Source organism: Telmatherina bonti (genome assembly GCF_933228915.1).
Source record: "Telmatherina bonti genome assembly, chromosome: 21".
In the NCBI taxonomy this organism is placed as follows: Eukaryota; Metazoa; Chordata; class Actinopteri; order Atheriniformes; family Telmatherinidae; genus Telmatherina; species Telmatherina bonti.
In genome coordinates, this window is record NC_136630.1 from 22453961 (window position 1) to 22469865 (window position 15905).

The 15905-nt window shown below is 40.6% G+C and overlaps 2 protein-coding genes across 2 annotated transcripts; both read right to left on the reverse strand.

The window, feature by feature from the left end:
* Positions 1–7768: 7768 nt before the first annotated feature.
* On the reverse strand, positions 7769–9340 carry gdf2 (growth differentiation factor 2; the record flags this gene model as incomplete). The annotated part of the gene is made up of 2 exons (XM_079260908.1): positions 7769–8685; positions 8992–9340. 2 exons carry the CDS (start codon positions 9338–9340, stop codon positions 7769–7771), a joined length of 1266 nt encoding a protein of 421 aa, XP_079117034.1.
* A 3666-nt stretch (positions 9341–13006) lies between these two features.
* Positions 13007–15611, reverse strand: gdf10b (growth differentiation factor 10b; the record flags this gene model as incomplete). The annotated part of the gene is made up of 3 exons (XM_079260751.1): positions 13007–13198; positions 13439–14343; positions 15323–15611. 3 exons carry the CDS (start codon positions 15609–15611, stop codon positions 13007–13009), a joined length of 1386 nt encoding a protein of 461 aa, XP_079116877.1.
* Between the last annotated feature and the right edge of the window lie 294 nt (positions 15612–15905).

The window sequence follows — 15905 nt, forward strand, 5'->3', positions numbered from 1 at the left end:
TTTTCCCTTTTCTTTGTTGCTGTATTGTGGATATGTCCTTATATGTTCCAGCAGATCCTTATTCTAACAGAACATTTTAGCCGAGGATGCTCACAGACCATAATCCAGGCAATTTTGCAGCTCACACAAAATGCAATCAGACATCAACTCCCTCCTACATAATTCTCAGTTAATCTAAGCGTCTTAACCTTTAATACCGCTTCACACTTTGCATAATACAATCCTCTTTGCCAACTTCCAGAGTGCTAATTGAGACAATTGCAACAGCTGAAATCCAGACTTTGTCCTTTTGTGCCCAGTGTAAAAACCAGTCAGTACTGGAATCACTTGGATGTTTAACTTGAATTGTAAAAGCAACCCAAACTTTTTGATATATGACCTTGAGTTGTGGAAATATGTAAGCAGGTAAAGAGTCATGCTGTAGCTGAATGAATTAAAAAATTTACATGAGACATTTTAATATTGCCTTTTGGACCTTGTGTAATCCCTGGCGGATTATTACTCAATGTCTCCCAGGCACATATTTTTTTAAGGCTCCTACTTTCCAACACACAGGCAAACTCTTAAACTGAGATATCTTTATGGTTCTTTGAGTTTATTTAAAGTTGTTTTGAGTAATTCTGTGTCTGTCTTACATGGTTTTGTGCCTCTGTTTTGTAGTTTGATAGACTTGATGTGAAGTAGACAGGTTTCTTTTTTAAACTTGAGTCTCCTGATATGTGCGGTTTCAGCTTCTCTCTTGCTTCCTGCTCTACTTGTGGCTGCTGAGCTGGTATCTGTCATTAAGTAATTTTTGTTTATTTATAATCCTCCCACTCTGCACCCCCAGATCTCCCTCAGACCTCACACCTTTAGTTTATGGCATTTTTCCAAATTGGGATTTGGAGTTACGCAAAAAGCAGGCAATGCATGCCAACAAGGTATACACTCAATCACTTTATTAGGTACACCTTGCCAGTACTGGGCTGACACCCCTTCTGTCTTCAGAATTGCCTTAATGCCACTAGCTAACACATGGAAAATGTAATCAGTTTGACACGTCATTCTGAACGAAAAGTGTCAAACCGGTTTCACAGGAGAATATTACTTTACCCAAACTGATCGTGGTATCATTTAAACACTGAATCAGAAAGTGACATATCCTCACTAGGTAGACTGTGGCAAAAACTAATTCACCGCAGCAGAAAGTTTGTTTTGAATTCAAACTCACTTCACCTTTTCCTCATTGTTTGCAGTAGGAGCGCATGATCACCAAGTCGCTGCTTAAGGGTGCATTTGTAGCACGTACAAAAAGGGGAAGAGGGGCTGTGTCCCCCTTAAGCTTCCCCTATAAGGACACCCCTGGTCAGAGCACCTCAGCAGGCCAAGCAAGACAGGATAAATAGACAGATTAAAGAGGTTTGTCTCCTGTGTATTACAAAATGTAGTCCGTAGCTGCCACCTGCAGTGGTTCTGGGCTTTAATCCCAAACTGGTAAAAACACAAACAACGCTAACAACAACAAAAGTGAAACACTAAAACCACATGCAATAAAGCCATTAAAATATAATCCAATCTAAAATTATACCCGAACACCAGGCAGGTGGAGCAACTCTGTACAACAGGAGACCACAAAAAGGGATCATATAAAAGCAGTTAAAATGCAAAAATCACTAAAAACAAATGTACAATAAAACAGACCTCCCCAAGAGCAGCCAGGGTGAGTGGCTCTTGTTTAATGGTCTAATCAAGGACCCAAAGTAAATGTCAATATTACAATGACCAATAAAACTTTATACATTACCACTCTTTGTCACTTTCACCCTGCTTGCTCTCAGGTTAGCCCTTCCAGGTAAGCAGGACTGTCTTTTATAGTGTCACTGGTCCTGATCACCAATTGGCTGCAGCTGTGACCAGGCTCAGCAGAGAGGCAGAGCAGCTCAGCCCAGGTGCCTACACATTCACATCAGGATAGTCTGCTAGACGCAGTCCGATTGGGGACTCGGCTCAGTTGTAGGAGGGTGTATCCATTTTAGACCGAGATTGTGTTCACGCTGCACTTTGGTCAAATGAGCCAAACCTTTACAATAACACGTCCCCATACCCAAGGTGTGTGTGCTAAACATTAGGGTTTTTTTTTTTTTTTTTTGTATTATCAAAGTATACTGCAGAAATACACTCCAACAATCACCGCAGCATGAACAATGGATGAGGCAGAAGACTTTTTACCCACAATGCAATGCTACATCTTATGCAGGAAGTGACTTTTTTTCTTTTGTAGAACGCTTCTTGTATTTGGTCCGCTTGAAACGGGCCAAGACCTGTGTTTTTAGGTGGAACGAGTTTGCTTCTTTGGTCCAAATCATAATTTGTTTAGCACATTCATATTTTCCCTAAAACCACTGCAGAAACCACAACAACTGTGATGAACAGTAAGTGACTAGAGGAGTCTCACTTAACCTGGAAAGAAAGTTTAAGCGTATACAAAAAAGCCTTACGTATGGCAAGAACAGCTTATTATTCATCATTGATAGAGGAAAACAAAAACAACCCTCGGTTTCTTTTCAGCACTGTAGCTAGGCTTACTAGGAGCCGGAGCGCTGTGGAGCCATGTATTCCTTTCTCACTTAGCTGTGATGATTTCATGTATTTTTTCAGGAATAAAATTGACACTATTAGAGATCAAATTCACAATACTCTTCCTTCTACCTATAATGTTGAGCCTGTTGTGGTCTCCGAAGCATCCTTAGAACCAGGATCTGACTTGTGTCTAAATAGTTTCTGTCCTGTCCAACCCTCTGAATTAACTAAAATAATAGCTTCATCTAAACCATCCACCTGTATCTTAGACCCTCTCCCAACGAGCCTCTTTAAGGACATTTTCCCTTTAATTAATACATCACTACTAAATCTTATCAATATGTCTTTAGTGACAGGATATGTACCACAATCATTTAAAACTGCTGTAATCAAGCCTTTACTTAAAAAGCAATCTCTGGATCCAGAGGCGATAGCAAATTATAGACCTATATCTAACCTCCCGTTTATGTCCAAAATTCTGGAGAAAATAGTTTCAGCTCAGCTACATGCCCACCTGAGCAGAAATAATTTATGTGAGGAGTTTCAGTCAGGATTTAGAGCTCATCATAGTACTGAGACAGCATTGGTGAAAGTTACTAATGACCTTCTTATGGCCTCAGACAAAGGACTTGTGTCCGTGCTTATCTTGCTTGATCTTAGTGCTGCATTTGATACAGTCGATCATAACATTCTGTTACAAAGACTAGAACAGGTGATTGGAATTACAGGTACAGCGTTAAGCTGGTTTAAATCATATTTATCTGATAGACTTCAGTTTGTTCATGTAAATGACAAGTCCTCCTCCCAAACTACAGTAAGTCATGGAGTTCCTCAAGGTTCTGTACTTGGACCAATACTCTTCACGCTATATATGCTCCCTTTAGGCAAAATTATTAGACAGCATGGAATAAACTTTCATTGTGATGCAGATGATACTCAACTATACTTATCCTTTAAACCAGATGAAACAAATCAGCCCAATAGGCTACAAAATTGTCTCATAGACATAAAGACTTGGATGTCTAGAAATTTTCTCCTCTTAAACTCAGATATCTAAGACTGAAGTAATTCTCGTTGGATCTGAAAAACTCAGAGCTAAATTTTCCGGTTTTGTAATGAACCTGGATGGCATTACTTTAGCTTCCAGTGCTACAGTGAGAAACCTTGGAGTAATATTTGACCCTGACCTGTCCTTTGGCCCACATATTAAGCAGGTTACTAAAACAGCCTTCTTTCATTTACGTAATATAGCCAAAATTAGGGACATTCTGTCTCGGAGTGATGCAGAAAAACTGGTTCACGCTTTTGTTACTTCGAGACTAGATTACTGTAACTCTCTATTACTGGGCTGTCCTAAATATGCCCTGAAAAGCCTTCAGCTGATCCAGAATTCTGCAGCCAGAGTCCTGACCAGAACCAGCATGAGAGATCATATTTCTCCAGTTTTAGCCTCTCTTCATTGGCTGCCTGTTGAATCTAGAATAGAATTTAAAATCCTTCTCCTTACATATAAAGCCCTCCACAACCAGGCACCACTATATATCAAAGACCTCATTGTTCCTTATATACCAAGTAGAGTACTTCGTTCGCAGACTGCAGGCTTACTTGTGGTTCCTAGAGTCTCAAAGAGCCGAGCAGGAGGCAGAGCCTTTGGTTATCAGGCCCCTCTCTTATGGAATAAGCTCCCAGTTAGTGTTAGGGAAGCAGACACCCTCCCCACCTTTAAGACTAGGCTGAAGACTTATCTTTTTGATAAGTCCAATAGCTAGGGATGGTTAGCATCCCTTAATTATGCTGCTATAGGTTTAGACTGCTGAGGGACATTTCCTGATACACTGAGCTTCTTTCTTTTTCTCTTTATCTCTTTCTTTTACCCCCCCCCCCCCCCCCCCCCCCGAACGAGCAGAAGAAGGAAGAACAGTAGAAGCTCTATATGACAAGAGTTGACATTTTATTAAAAGATAAAGAATGATGACTTACACACTCTGTAGTGGTGATGTGGACGTTGCTGCTGATGAAGGAGAGGCCATCGTTCATGCTCACTTGGAGATAAATCACCCTAAAACAAAAACACACATGGAGGAAAAGGGACTAAATCAGTGTTTGGGTTTAACATTTCACACGGAAAAATCCAGATCAGATTATTTAGTCTGAAGTTTTTCCCTTTAAAGTTCAGTTTATTTGATGAGAATCGTGTCAGCAGAACCAGGATTCACACCGAATAACGTCACCGAACCGCCTGCAAGCCGTGAGGTGTTACTTCAGCAGTGAGGCTGTAAGCTGAACCAACAGGAAACTTCCACAAAACACAAGCCATGATGATCAGGAGGGACAGATTTTCCAGCTAAAGTCACAAAGACTCATCCTCTCTTATTCGCTTGCAGAATCTGAGTTACTGTTGACTTTCTGCAGCAGCTGGAGTCTCCCTCTCGACACCCGGCAGGACGACTTGTAGGCAGTAAATGTCCACCGGACCGGACTTATAAGCTGCTTCTGGCGAGTTGGATGACTCGTTTTTTATCTTGTTTTAGTCTTGTTTAGCCCATAACAGTGTTGCATCATTAACATGTATGTCTCCTGTCTCAGCAGGTCTCCCTGGCCGGGAGTAGCAGTTCCTGTTGTCTGTTGTCTTTCTGTCCTCTTCCCCCCACACAGCAGAGGCAGATGGCTGCCTGTCCTGAGCCGGGTTCTGCCGGAGGTTTCCTTCCTGTTAAAAGGGAGTTTTTTCCTTCCCACTGTTGCCAGTGTGCTTGCTCAGGATGGGAGATTGAGTTGGACTCAACTCAATCTGTTGGTTTCCTTATATAGGCTGTTATGAATTGGCCTTCATTATGTTTTCCCCTCTGTCTGTAAAGCGTCTTGAGATGGCATTGCCGTGATTTGACGCTATATAAATAAAGTTGAATTGAATTGAATTAAGTGGACCTCTCCATTTTTTACAAATTCTGTGATCCTGTGTAAACATCTTTCTGTGCATGTCAGACGTGAACATTCTGCCTAAATGGTATCACATATTTTTGGAAACATTCCTCAAAAACTTTGCTCCATATTGACATGATAGTGTCACACAGTTGGTGCACATCCATGATGAGAATCTCCCGTTCCACCACTATGCTGCTTTATTGGATTGAGGTCTGGTAACTGTGAAGGCCACTGGAGACCAGTGAAGTCATTGTCATGTTTAAGAAACCACTTGAGATGATTTGAGCTTTGTGATGTGGTGTATTATTCTGCTGATATTGACATAAGAATATCAGTGCACTATAGCCACAAAGGGAGGAACATGGTCAGCATTTCTACTTAGGTAGGCTGTAGTGTGTAAATGATGCAACATTGGGCCCAAAGTATGCAAGGAAACTATCCTCTACCCTATTACACCACCAGTAGCCTGAACCACTGATACAATGCAGGATAGATCCATGCTTTCATGTTATTTGCACCAAATTCTGATTCTACTATCTCAGTGTAGCAGCTGAAATGGACACTGATCAGACTTGGAAACCTTTTTCAATCTTGTTGTCCAGTTATGATGATTCTGTGTGATTTATAGCCTGTTTCCTGCTGTTAGCTGGCAGGTGTGGCATCTGGGGTGGCCTGCTGCCACTGAAGCCCACCTGCTTCAAGGTTAATGTTTTATCTATTCAGAAATGGTATTGTGCATGGCTTGATTGTAACAAGTGGTTATTTGAGTTCCTGTTACCTTCTATCATCTCCAACCAGTCTTCATATTCTCTTCTGACATTAATCACCAAAAAATTGCTCCTCCATCGATATTTTCTCTTTTCCATTCTATGTAAACCCTGGAGATGATTGTGTGTGAATGTCTCAGTAGATAAGCCGTTTCTGGGATACACAACTAGCCTATCTGGCACCAACAAATACTGATTTTGTCATCTCCTATCTTATTTTAAACACCTCCTTCAGTATAAAGGTTTCTTTGGTTCTGTGTCTATTTTATCAAATTTATTTTTGAACTGTGTTTTTTTTTATTTTTTTTTTTATTATAACATCCCTCCACTCAGTTTTTTTGTGCTTTTTGTGCGTTTATAGCTTATATCTGCTTTGTTACATGGCAACTTAAAACATATGCTGTGGGCTAGGGGCCCCCAGACTCTCACCAGTAGCTTCCATATTCCAATCAATGCCATAAATAAAAATAAAATAACAGCAGCTTGTGCTTAAACTATTGCAACACTGTTTATCATTAAGGGATCAGATTAATAAAGGCTAAAGTGAAATGAGACTGCTAACGTACATTAAAATAGAATTGGCTTGCCTTGATAGCGGTTCTATTTTAAGATGAGCAGTTTAGGTTGACACTCACAGGATGTTCAGGCATTTGCACGATCTTCTTCTCTCATTGGTCTTGAGGGTTCAGCTCTGATAAGCCAGTGTCACTGACTTCAAATATTTACAAAGCTGACTACATAATGAAAACTGAAAATACTCTAAGCAAAATGACTGAAAGCACTTTTAAATTGTTTTTTTTTTCTTTCTCTAACTATCATGTTATTGCAAACATTGAGTGATAAGACTATGACATATTTCTCATAGATAATCTCTGTTATCTTTAACTGGAAGAGAAATAAAAAGGGATTTGGCACAGCCTGCATGAGCGACATGGGACTGCAGTCCATTACACTCTTCACCAGCAGGAGGCGCCAGTGTGGTCCATTGTGGAGAGGGTTGAGTGATCTTTCGAAGGTAAAGGCTTGAAAGGAAGGGAGGGTCTTGGGATCTGTCATAACACTGTTTCCCTTGCATCTCGGGCAAGGAGGATTAGATTTAACACCTTATAAGTCGAGAAAACACTTTACTCCTTATTTTAAGTCGACAAAAATCCATTGAATGGCCAAATGTTAATCTTTTATTCAGCTTTCACATCTCCAACATTAGCTTTGCTGCTGTAGTTTTTATACATAAATAGTAAATTCATTGTGTACAGACCTCAAAATAGACAAACAGAACATCAAACAGTTTAATTTTATATTTATGTCACAGATGTGAAATTTGTAGGCGTTTATTGCTTGTTAAAAAGAAAAAAAAAAACCTTGAAGGTGCCCATACTTTCTCTTTTACCTTAATTGCTTTTCTTATTTCAGAGTACTGCACAGCTTAGAAGTTTTATACAGTCCATCCCCTTGGAATATTTAATAAGAAACAAAAACATTTGTATCACTTTTTAAAATCTATTAAGCACCCACTCCAACTACCTGCATCCACACTCTGCCACCTTCATCTCTTCATAAAGGTGTCTTATAGTGAGCCGTCCATTCTCGTGATACATGACTGTGATAGGGTCCAGTTTTATGGGGACGCAGCACGCCATGTTGGCTTTCTTTGGGTCGATGATGTTCATCAATGTCTGGATGACTGCATGCTTTGACGGGGTTGATTCGTCTGTCAGCGGGTGGTAACACATACCTTGACATTCAAAGGCATCGTATTCTGGAGGCGCCACGATCCAGCTGTCCCAGCCAATGTCTTTAAAGCTGACTTTGAGCGAGGTTCGCCGGCAGTATTCCCTCTCTGCCCTTCTTTTCGTTCTCCGTGGGTGCTGGGCATCAGGAATCTCATTTGGAAATTGATGTCCTCTGTTCCAGTCAGCCCCTGAGTGCAAGAGGATTTCTTCTTCACGAAGGATCATGTCTCTTAGCTCTTTCTTTGCCTCCCTCCTCCTGCTACCAAAGTCATCCGAGAAGACTATTAAAGCAGCTGAAGTATTATCTCCAACAGACATGCTCACATTTAAACAGCTGGCTGCCTCCTCTTTATTATCAGAGGCGCCGCAGTCTTTCATGTCCACCACTACATCAAAAACAGTTGCTCCTTGGCACGACTTCATCCTTCTCTGAATTACTGTAGTCACATCAAAGGTTGCCCATGTGCTCTGCAAGCCTGCCACCTCTCTGCCAACATGCAGGTGATTTGGAGACATGAAGTTGCCTTCAACTTCGTAGACTTTAACTGTGGCTTTGAAACTCTGGGAGGTGACCTCTGACCTGGCATCCGGAAAGAAGAGGAGCTGTAGTTGAGCAGTGATTATCTTTTCGTAGCTGGGGATGCTGACGTTAAACTGGAGCCTATACTTTAACTTAGTGCCATTTGTCATCAATGAGGTGACATCTGTTAAGAAAACAAGAAAAAATCTGATTAATTTCTAAGTTATAAGCAGTTTTGAAGGTAGGTAAGGTTGTAAACTTTGATAAGTTTAGACTTCTGCATAAGGTTAAGGTAGGAAAGTTGTAGCCAATGAGGTAGAGTGGTTGGGTTGTTTGAAAGATCACTTGTTCCGTCTATGAGCAAATTGAATGTAATGTAATTCACACTCCTATGCCTCAGAGCAACAAATGTGCCAGGAAAATCATATCATCAGCTACACAGATTATTTCATTACCTCCCTCAATTCCAGCAAAAAACACTTCCCTGTACCTTGGACGGCGAAGCTTCGTATGACATCAGACTGAGGGACTGCCGACCTATTTGAGGCATACTTGTTGTACAGCTCCACCATGAACTGAGGCGGTGAGATCTTGTCATGCTCCTGTGGAACATCTGACAGGTTGAGTTGCCTCAGGAAACCTTCCTTCATGGTTCCCAACAGGTTCTCCATTCTTAAGTCAGAGTCCTCTTCCTCCAGAAGATCCTCAGACAGCTGAGAGTATATTTCCTCCAGGTCTTCACTTTGGATGTCATTGTCAAGAGGTTTACAGGTGCAATAACTCATAAAAACGACCAAACTCAAACAAAGCTTCATCAGAAAGGATTTGGAGCTCCTCATCTTGAAATTAAGTTTGCATATAACAGAGACACTTTAAAACAGACTTTGCAGTGGTAAAAGTGCTAGAACTACAGTCTTGATGTCTGCTCCCATGCTCCAAGAGTAAACACAGGGACTTGTGTCATCCAAAATAGTAGCTTGACCAGGGTTATCACTGCTAGTTGTGTTTTTTCAAAGCTTTGTTATCATTAGAAGATGGGCTGCTAATGAAGATACTGTAAACACTTGACGGTGATAATGAGGAAAGCACTGGAAAATGTAAGGTTGCTGACAAGCACAGATTTCTATGAAATGACTTTTCTAAGCTTCAGACCTTGTACCCACACCAGCCGGAAACGACATCATCTTAGTGTAATATCAGCATGACGATTGAGCTGACAGATCTGTAACTGCTGCTGAAATCAGTATCACATGTTTTGCAGCAGGTAACACCAAGAGCTCCAGGGTAAATGTTGCAATGACCAAAACCCATTTTCTGCTTCTATGTTTTGAATAAGAGACTTTGTTGCTGTAGCTAATGCCCCGAAAAATGATGAGTAGTTTAATCAAGTTGAGCAGTAAGTGGATGAAATCATTACATTCACCCTCTAAACAATGTGTTGCTGTCTGCTTCATTTATTCACATCAAATGGCTACACAGCTGGTTTTTGCATATTACCTTCCAATGACATGAAGAACATTTAATTTCCTGTGCATTTCAGGATTCTACTTAAAGAAAAACCACAACATAGAATGTTCTGTAGATGAAAGGATATTAATAAAGTTTTTTGTTGAGGGATTCTCTCGAAAATCCGAGAGCAGAGATCATTTTGCACCACTGGCAAATGGAACAAAGACCTGATGGACCATAGAGAGATGAATGAATTCCTGTGGGAGGTTCTGAGGCCAGACCACAAGTTAGCGTATTTGGGGATGCTGGAAAGTGTTGGATTTTCTGTCTTTCACTCAAAGAGTCACTCAGTATTTCATTCATGCTGGGTTTCATAAAAATGCCTTCATTGTTGCCTTTTCATGCTTTTTAAGAGTTCCTCTCTATGGAACAATTCAGACATGAAAGCAGGAAACTAAATTGCACTGACATTAATACATCAAAAATAAGATGAGCATTTAGGAAAACTAACACAGATGGGGAAAACTAAAGTGAAGTTTGTGTTGAATCTTTAGCCATGTGATTAACCAGTTTGGATAATGAAGATAAAAAATGTGTCAGTGATGTTAGCATTTTACCATTTGTGTTTTTGACCGTCAGTGACAGTTTTTGTAGTCTCAAGTGTTGAGATTAAAAGCACAATCTATTTTCTTTAATGTTTTTTCGTACTTTGTTTCTTTTATTTGCTTGGTGGTTGAAGAATAATGTGAATGATCACGTTATGATAATGCTAACATGCTGTTGCTACTAGCTAACAAGCTAACATCAGCAATAAGCATTTGTCTCTTGTTTAGTGCAGATATGTAAATTATGATTATCATTTTTTTCAACAGCTTCAGTAAGAGGAAATAGGACAACATTAAACCAAAAATAAAAATGAAAATAAAAAGGATAAAAAAAAGTTAACAAAAATGTACTGAAACACCCAAAAGCTCCATTTCTCACCAAGATGACATATTATAAATTCTGATCCCTTCTTAATCAGAAATCCTGTTTTTGTACGGTGTATTTTTTGTTTTTTAGAATTTATTGAACTATGGGGTTGCATGCATGGGGTTGGTGTGCATGATCAATAACAACATATAACAAATATAACATAACAACGCCATTGGAAAATCGGGTAGAATTTATTGATGGCATGTCAGCTGCTCTCCAGCCCACAAAAGTGCCATCAGAAGAATTAATTACAAAGGGCACAGACCTGGTGCTGTACAAAATATGTGCTGGAGGAGTGACAGCTGTTAATTGCTATAAACTTCTTTTTGAAAAAGATGCAGATGATTTGTTTGGCAAAAATAGCTCTCTCCCCTCTTCTCAGCAGCATTTCCCCTTTTTCTGTCTGTCTTTCATCATTCTTTCCTGAGTCTTCAGTCTAAAGCACACTGAATTTTGGAATTTCATCACATTTATTTGAATAATAACATATTCGCTTATACAAATATTTAAAAAGCAAACTTTATTAACCATTCACATAAAAAGGTAATTAATGTTAAAATAAAATAACAGCTCTAAGACTATTTGTTGCCTATTCAACCGCTTTCCATTTTATTGTGCTGTCATGATCCAAGAAAATTGATTAATGTCCGATAAAATTAAATGTAAATTATTCAACATTATTATAATCAGTTTCCATGCTAAATCAACAACAAAAAGAAAAAAGAAAAATTGCCTTTAGAAAGCTAAATGACTGCTGATACAGAAATTAGGCCAACATATCTGTTCATTCCCAAGTACTTCATACAAGTACTTCAAATCATGATCATAATCATACACCAACAAAAAGATTAGCTTACATTTTGCTTTTTCTGTCTTTGAATATATGTACACTTCCTTTTGTTTTTCCATACTAGGTTTACAATCTGTTAAAACACCCATCCCAGTACAGTTTGTATACTTTATAGCCATATGGTCAGAGTGGACAAATACATACAAGTCCCTTTCTAGATACTATAGAAATCCAATAGTTTACTGTACATATCGTTACCTGTACAAGTCATTTTGACACACTATGTTTATTTACTAAAGGGAAATACTGAATAACCACAGGAGGTACAATAAGTCTTTCATACAATATTCTAAAACACCTTTCATTTTCACAAAACTCCCAGTAGATGGAAGCAGCGCACTGTTTTCAACCCTGTCACGCAGCAGACTTTCCACATAATGTTTGACAAGCTTTACCACTCAGTGAGCAATAAAATACACTCTTTATATACAAGATATAAACATATATCTACTGAAATTAGTCTGAGGAGGATAACACCTCTCATGAATGATAAAATGCCACCACATAGTTTGCATTACATTACAATATTTACATGACAAGGGGCAGGTAATTGTTGGAAAGTAAACAGATTGCGACTTCTGTTTCTGAAAATATCACTCAGGATAAGGCTTTCCATTATGACCAACACACTGTTTGGAAAGTAAATGCTGAAGAAGACAGAGGCAAAAACTACTTTAACCTAGTTCAGCTACAAAGTCTGAAAACATTCCTGGACAGCCCGTTTTGGAGGAGATTTGGAAACAAGGTCAACTTGAGTCTGAGTCTGTACTGAGACCTAATTAAAAAAAAGAAAATATCACTTTATAAATTGTTCCAAATGTGAAACAGGAACAGAAGAGGACAGACAAAGCTTTTTAACAGTCAAAGGAAATGTGATCTACCTGCAGGGGCTCTGTATTACAAACACAGGCTTCGTTAAGGGCACTTCCTTAGTCATGCTCTGAAGGAGGGGAGAAAATCTCTGGAAAGAAACCAAGTAATGAAACACATCTATCTAAATTGTAAGAACAGCAGGAGAAATGTAAGGCAGCGTCCTGACATGTCAAAAAACCAACAAGTTCAAGAATCCAGAAAAAACACCCCAACTTCTTCAGACTTCATCAGTTGTCCTCATGACATCCCACCACAACTGCTCTCCCCTCTGGCATGTGCCATCCTGCACCTCCTGAGCCTTCATGACCGTCACTGTCACTGTCTCTCATAATCACGCATCGCAGTTTCCCAGGTGACCCTACCGACAGGCACACGTGTCCACGGACATGCCTGGGTATACCTTCAGCACCATGTTCCTGTCTGGGTCCAGGAAAAGGACGCTGAGGGGGCTCATCTTGTCCGGAACGCAGCAAGGTTCAGGGATACCAGGGACGATTCCCACAGCTCTGACGATGCTCTGGATGGTGGCATGATTGGAGGGACGAGCCACCTGAAGTAGCACATGGAAAAAGGCATTTCTTAATATAGGAATTAAAGGAGTATCTGAAATCCTTTTTTCTGTAGCTTATATAGATACATCTATAGTCTACATTTGTTATAAGAATAGGATAACATGTCTACCACAACAAGCCTCTACCCAAATGACTATAGTAAAAAAATAAACATTCAAAAAAAAAAAAAACCCCTACCGTAGAGATATTAAAATAAAAGTTATGTTTCTTTCACTCACTTTGGGTATCGGGAATCCACACATCCCAGCACAGTAGTAGGCGTCAAAGGACTTTGGTGCCAACACCCACTCATTCCAGCCAATATCAGCAAAATCCACTCGGAGATAACGCCGAGAGCAAACCCTTGGCTCACTCCACTGTCTTCTTCTGGCCTTCTTCATTGTCCTCTCGTCAAAGCTCAGCACCTGGGGCTTATTAATACCCTCACTGTTTACCGGGCCATGCTTTCTTCCAGCCTTGACTGAAGCTTTGGCTTTATCTGGGAAATACGTGTTCTGCCAAAGTTCATGGTTTTTCAAGGTGCTGAAATGGACTTCAGGGATGTTGTTGGTTTGGATCTGGAGCTCTCTCCTAATCCTTAAAGGTGAGCTTGAAGTCGACAGGTCCTCCCCAACAGGAAAAGGTCCATACCGCTGAAGTGACATGGCCACGCTGTTTGGCTCATCTATAGCTGTATCGTCAGCATAGACCAAGATGTACGGCAGGTTGGTGGAGGAGAGGTGCTCTTGGCCACAAGCATTTCTCTGCTGGAACCTTCCTGCCTCAGACCCAATATCACACTCTACTGTGATCACAAGCCCCTTGACACCCCTGGCGTGTTTCACCACTGCAGATACATCACGTGCTTGCCAGGAGCCTCTCTTGAAAGATGTAAGGGTTATGTTTCCGAGTGGAGTTGCAAAAGCATTATTTGGGGAGGATCCGTAGAAAAGGAGATGCAAGGAGGGAGGATAGGAATGCTGTACGCTGCTGGAAGAGTGGCGGGGCCTTCGGAAATGCCACTCTCTCTGGTGGTTGCGGCGGGGACGTTTGTAGAGGAAGTGAAATGAGGCAGAGAGGATGATCTCTGAGTTTTGCATTGAGGACAGGTTGAACTGGAACACATCTTTGCCATGTAAGACTCCTAAACAAAATGGAAAAAGAATTAAAGAAGTGGGCAAAGATTTATTTATCAAACCGATTGTAAGAAAAGTGAAAATCAGATAACCTGTTCTCCTCCATCATATTCATTTCACTGAAATGAATAATGGCAGTATATCATGCTTAACATGTTGCTCAACACATCTGACCAACCAGGCAGCACCAGCATGGAAAATATTAAGCATTGCATGGTTAAGTGGCTGCCTCATGCATGACTAAAAACCTCATCCCAGATAGGAATACTCTTGAAGTCCAGCTTCGTCTCCCGCACTTCCACCACAGCCTGAAAGACAAACATCGGATCGGTCCAGTAGGTCTGTCGCAGCCATATGGAAGTGCTTAACGGAGAAAGAGCTCCTCTGAGGCTTTTTGCAGTGCAGCCGGTGTCTGGCTGTGATAATAGGCTCTTGTCTAACACCTAAGCTGTTACAGCTACTGGGGAACTAACAGTGTTTGACTCTTTAGTCCCCCAGTTCAGTAAATCCCAACACTGACGAAGCAAGGAGGTGAAGACATTTGGCCCAAAGGGAAGCAGAGGCTGCAGCATGACTGACAAAACACCTGCGCTTTGGATGTTTAGGGGGATGAAATATTTGTCATCAAACTTTTTTTTTTTTTTTTTTTTTTTTTTTTAGGTGTTATTTTAACTTTAAAGTTGGTCTAGTTGGTGTTAAAAAGTTGATTTAAGGCTGAAATGTCCTGCAAAAAGAGCACCACTGGTGCACAAACCTACACAGTTTGATTTAAAAAAAAAAAAAAAAAAAGATATTTGGAAGATAAATAACACAAATCACGTCTGAAAGCCATTTTCTTTTCTGCTTGATTGTAGAATTATATTTTTTAAATACAATAGATACTTATGTATACTTAATAATACTTATTATGGGTACAAAAATCAGTTCTGAAATTTTGACTGCATTGTCCAAAACTCAGTCACATCAAATGTGCGCGTGGACACTCACTTGGAGCAGCTTTAAAACTTCTCACGGTGTTTCCTTCCTTCTGGCTCTGCGGCTCTTTACTGTACTTCTCGTACACTTTGAACATAGTGACGGAAAGAATGTCCCGGCTCGCGCTTTCCTGCGCAAAGGCGCGCTGATCCTCAGCTGGCGGAGGGTCGACGCCTTGACGCACGGCTCCATCAAGACTCTCAGGCGCGAGTTGAGCCCAGTTGGACCCAAGCATCATCAACAAATTCAGAAGGGGAAAAAGTCGTCCCGTCATGACGGATGATCTGAGGGATGGTTCCATCAAAGAGGAAAAAAGAGAAATAGAAGTCCAGGAAGATGAGGAAAAGTTATCTTGTTTTGCTTTTTCGTTTCGGCTGATGCCCACCCAGCTTCTAGCCGGTGTCCAGGTAGTAAGACCTCCACGGTTCAAGGTCTACAGCTGTCTTTACTATGGGAGGAGACCCCGGCGCAGACGCACGCATGAAGCGATGCTGCTGGATGACAGATGGTGACGCCTCAGAGCGCACAGCCAACGAGAGGCAGGCAGCCTATTAGGTGAACTGCTTATGAGTATTGACTGGCTGCAAAGTTTAAG